Raw genomic sequence first — 4906 nt, 5'->3', positions numbered from 1 at the left:
CACATATATAATTATATATAAACATAGTCATTAGGTACTACTTCAATTGAATGCCGAGTGTGTCATTCAACTATGACCTCTAAAGCTTTTTTTTTTTTTGGTTTAGGTAGGAGCAAAATTTACAAAAAAAATTACTAAGAATGCAAGAATCAAGCTTACAAGCTATAAAATTAAAACCAATAAAATGGAATTAGATCAAAATGTAGCCTATTTTATAATAATAAGAGAAATAAATACTAGTTGATTTTGATTCACCCAAAGCAATACGTGGCTGATCATACAGCATACGACTAATATCAATAGTAATAATTAATGTGATTTTTTGTTTATTTTATTATTTTATCTAATTCAAAGGTACTATTTTTCAAGTGCTATAACTTTCAACGCCTAAATAGCAACTGCAAAGACATCTCAACTCCCTTCCGCTGCACCGTCTCCCTCTCTCTCATCGCATACATAGATAAGCATCCAGCAAAAGGAAAAAAACTCTTCTCTGTTTAGTGTCCTTTGACCGCTATTTCATTTTCAGTTTGTCTCTGCAGACATGTCTCTGCTCTCCGATCTTGTCAACCTTAACCTCTCGGAAACCACTGAGAAGGTCATTGCTGAGTACATATGGTAACTTTTCTCCTTTTCCCCAGATCTTGCTCTTGTTATTAATCCTTTCTGCCGTTAACTAAGTGGCATCATATTTCTTCCCTTTTGGTTTAATGGGTTCTTGATCAAATTCTGATTCATGACTTGTACCATGTCTTTGTAATCAATCATTGAACAGGATTGGTGGATCTGGAATGGACCTTAGAAGCAAAGCCAGGGTAATCTATGATTTCTTGTTATGGTTATTTCTAAACTTTTTTTTCCTTGTTAGTAAGTTGTGTTGGTTTTTGATTTGTATGGGGACATACAGACTCTTCCTGCACCTGTAAGCGATCCTCAAAAGCTGCCAACATGGAACTATGATGGTTCAAGCACTGGCCAAGCTCCTGGGGAAGACAGTGAAGTCATCTTATAGTATGCTCTGTTTGCCAGTCTCTGTCTCCATTTCTTTCCCCTTTCATTTCATAAGTTAGTTGATAGAAGTATACTAATTTGCATTTTTCTTTTCATTTCGTTTCTCAAAATAGCCCACAAGCAATATTTAAGGACCCATTCAGGAGGGGCAACAACATTCTGGTATGTCCCTTTCATTCCATGTACCATGAAATATGAATAAAATTTTGACTGATTAATCATATAAAAAAAATCCAATTAGCTTACTGCTATATAATTTCTGTTTATTAATCCATCTATTTGTTCCTAATTGTTTAGGTGATGTGTGATGCGTACACTCCTGCTGGTGAACCGATTCCGACAAATAAGAGATATAATGCAGCAAAAATATTTAGCCACCCTAAAGTTGTTGCAGAAGAACCCTGGTGAGTTATAACTACGAATTTTCAAGAATATTCTCTCTTTTTTTTTTTTTTTCTGTGTCTAGTTTAGACAGATTCTCTTATTTTTATTATATTCTTTCATGCAACAAAATAATAGGTATGGAATAGAGCAGGAGTACACTTTGCTGCAAAAAGAAGTCAAATGGCCAATTGGGTGGCCTACTGGTGGTTATCCTGGACCCCAGGTATCCCAAAAATTTAATTTTCCTCTTCAATTGTGTTTTTCTGCCTGATTTTTGCCTTATCAAACAAAAAAAAAATTGCTCTTTCTCTATTGGTTTCCTACTCGCTGACAATAAGCATAGAAATTTATTATTTCATCAGACTGTAAGCCATTCTTGATTCCTTTTTGTAGTAGTAAAATTTTGTGCTCTTTGCTAAGTACTCTTATGTTCATTAATTCCAAACTGTGTAAATAAATGGCAATGTTGATTGGGTGAATAGGGGCCCTACTACTGTGGTGTTGGAGCTGACAAGGCCTTTGGCCGTGACATTGTCGACTCCCATTACAAAGCCTGTCTTTATGCTGGCATCAATATTAGTGGCATCAATGGAGAGGTGATGCCTGGCCAGGTACATATATTTGTCTGGGCCTTTTTATCAGTCACTTACTATAGTATCATTTTTTCTGCACTTTACCTGCATGCATACTGATACAATAATTGATTTATTTTCCTGATGGTGTTCATCTCTTCAATAGTGGGAATTTCAAGTTGGCCCTGCTGTTGGCATCTCTGCAGGTGATGAGCTTTGGGTGGCTCGTTACCTTCTAGAGGTAATATGAACTTATACTGGTATACTAGAACAAAGACTGCAATGAGGTTTAACTCTTAATTTCTTGGTGAAACTGAATAGTTTGGAACTTCTTTTTCTTCAATGACAGAGGATTACTGAGATTGCTGGAGTGGTTCTCTCCTTTGACCCTAAACCCATCCAGGTGGGGTTTCAACATTTGAGGTTTTTACTGATTTGATTCATTTCTTTTGTCTTAATGTAAAACGCTATCATCTCTTTTGTTTTCTGACCAGGGTGACTGGAATGGGGCTGGCGCACACACAAACTATAGGTAATATACGTGATTTAAGACATCTAGTCTAGAATCTGCCCTATACTTTTTTGAACACTCCATTATTCATATGATATGGCACCCAGATTCTCAAAAGTTAATATAAAAAATTATCAAAATTCATTTTGTACTCCTACGCCACATCCTATCTCCAGTCCTTGTAGATAATGGTAAAAGGGAAATGGTTTTTCTAGCTGTCCTACTCTATGCTGTTTTTCATCTTCTTTACAACCCTCTGACCTTGCTTTGTCTTCTCGTGGTAATTTCAGCACCAAGTCCATGAGAAATGATGGTGGGTATGAAATCATCAAGAAAGCCATAGAAAATCTCAAACTGAGGCACAAGGAGCACATTGCTGCATATGGGGAAGGCAATGAGCGTCGTTTGACTGGAAGGCATGAAACAGCTGACATTAACACCTTCTCATGGGTATTAATTTCTTCCCACTATATGCTTTTCATGTTAATTCATATCCTTTAAATCTCAGAAGATTGATAGTTGGAAAAATTCAGCACCTAAATGGAATCAAAATTTATGTGTTTGAATGGACAGGGAGTGGCAAACCGTGGAGCCTCTGTTAGAGTTGGCAGAGACACAGAGAAGTGTGGCAAAGGTTACTTTGAGGACAGGAGGCCGGCTTCAAACATGGATCCATATGTTGTCACTTCCATGATTGCTGAGACAACCATCCTCTGGAAACCTTGAAGGAGACTAGAGAGAGACTTGTGGATTTACCTCATTGCTATATTTATGTGAAACATTGATAAATGCTGCTAGTATTCCTTACTGGCTGGCTTGTCTCATTCTCTTAATTCCTAGTGATATCGGCGCAATGCATTTGCCCTTTGCTATCTTAGGACTAATTGCTCCTTTATATTTTCTGGATTTGGGTGGTAATAATACAAGGACATAAAAATTGGCTTTTTCTCTTCCCTCCTCTGCGCTTGTTTTTCCTTGTTTCTTTCTCTTTAGCATAACATTTTAAAATTTTTTTAAATTATTTATTTAAAAAAATTTAAATAAATAATTATTTTTTTATTACATTCAATTGATGATTGGTTTAGTTAAAAAATTATTTATTATTTTATATTATTTAAATTGAAGTGATATATTGACGTATTATAAGAGAAATTGAGATACTTATTATAATAAATGATATAATATATTAACATAACTGTATAATATTTTTTATGTGAATGCATCAACATGGTATAAATATTAAATACTAAAGAATATTTTAATTAATTGTAATTAATTAATAATTATTATAAAAATATATAAAATTTAAAATAAAATAATAAAATTTTGATTGAATTAATAGCCTTGCCCTTTTAATCAATAAAAAAAAATTTAAGAACGTTTCTTTAACTGGTCATTGTGGCTTTATTGGAGAAAGAGTAATATGGTTTTGGGTGTGCAGATATGGGATGGCATAGTTTCATTGAGAAAAGTGCAACCACGTTGTGATGATGCATAAAAATGTGAGCCCTCAAATGTAAACAAGAATCAAATTGGATCAATTTTCCAGATGGTGCCAAAAGCAGTTGTCCTTTCGATTCAAAAAGAAACAAACACAAAAACAGTAGGTCCGTCAGTCTTGGGCAACACACCCCCATCATTTTGCTGTGTTTTGTGAGGATCAGGGCTGATGCCCTGAGTGGTTTTTTGTTATGGCAGTTCAAAAGTGATAGCAATAAAGTATCGAGCTAAGCCTGAAAGCTAAACCATACCAAATTGACCAATCCACTAGTGCACGAAACCGCACAAATTAAATAAATAGTACAACCAGGGCCGTACCTTTACCTTCCCACTGTTATGCATTCATTTTCCACTGTTGTGTATTTTTTTATTCTGAAGGAGAGGTCAGACCTAGATTTTTGGATGTGGCCCATAGACAACCTCCAGCAATATGATGGGAAGTCGAAATGGAAGTGTAAGTAGAACCACACATTTGCCCATAGATCTTGTCTCAATGTTAAGGAGACAATTGAACGAGGACGGAGTTAATTAATTTTATTAAAATTTAAAAATAAAAAAAATAATATTTAAATATTTTAAAATCAATTAATAATTAAAAAATTTATAATAAATAATAATTTTATATAATATGTAAATAAAATAATAAAAAATTTTATAATAATTATTTAAAAAAGTTGTGTCCGATTATAATTTTTGGATTAAAATTCATTAATTATAGATCTATATTGAAAAAATTAAATGTCAGTTAAATTTCTATTTACGTAAGTATATATATCGAAAAGATAGTATAATAATAAGGAGAGTATCGATCTCACAGAGAATTGATATAAAATTTTACTAAGAACTAAAATTAGAACAATTTAATCTTATCCAAACAATTAAAATCAAATAACTAAATTATTAATTAAAACTAATTAACTAAAATTTA

The 4906-nt window shown here is 33.4% G+C and overlaps 1 protein-coding gene across 1 annotated transcript; it reads left to right on the top strand.

Moving 5' to 3' along the window:
- Positions 1–403: 403 nt before the first annotated feature.
- GLN1.3 (glutamine synthetase 1.3) lies at positions 404–3431 on the top strand. Its single transcript, XM_007036871.3, has 12 exons — positions 404–618; positions 776–815; positions 908–1011; positions 1125–1173; positions 1309–1415; positions 1531–1618; positions 1878–2006; positions 2134–2208; positions 2317–2370; positions 2462–2499; positions 2769–2928; positions 3052–3431. Exons 1-12 carry the CDS (start codon positions 545–547, stop codon positions 3202–3204), a joined length of 1071 nt encoding a protein of 356 aa, XP_007036933.3. The 5' UTR covers positions 404–544; the 3' UTR covers positions 3205–3431.
- Positions 3432–4906: the final 1475 nt, after the last annotated feature.

The sequence above is a fragment of the Theobroma cacao genome, chromosome 3, assembly GCF_053813885.1.
Source record: "Theobroma cacao isolate CCN51 chromosome 3, ASM5381388v1, whole genome shotgun sequence".
Lineage (NCBI taxonomy): Eukaryota > Viridiplantae > Streptophyta > Magnoliopsida > Malvales > Malvaceae > Theobroma > Theobroma cacao.
The sequence above is the reverse complement of the archived record's forward strand: the minus strand, read 5'-3'. Positions and strand labels throughout refer to the sequence as shown.

Bases quoted from the DNA above. Each gene is read 5' to 3' on its own strand.
- GLN1.3 (XM_007036871.3), top strand. From the start codon at position 545: ATGTCTCTGCTCTCCGATCTTGTCAACCTTAACCTCTCGGAAACCACT. The intron at 1,416-1,530 runs GTGAGTTATAAC...ACAAAATAATAG, and splicing joins GTTGTTGCAGAAGAACCCTG to GTATGGAATAGAGCAGGAGT. The intron at 2,007-2,133 runs GTACATATATTT...TCTCTTCAATAG, and splicing joins GAGAGGTGATGCCTGGCCAG to TGGGAATTTCAAGTTGGCCC.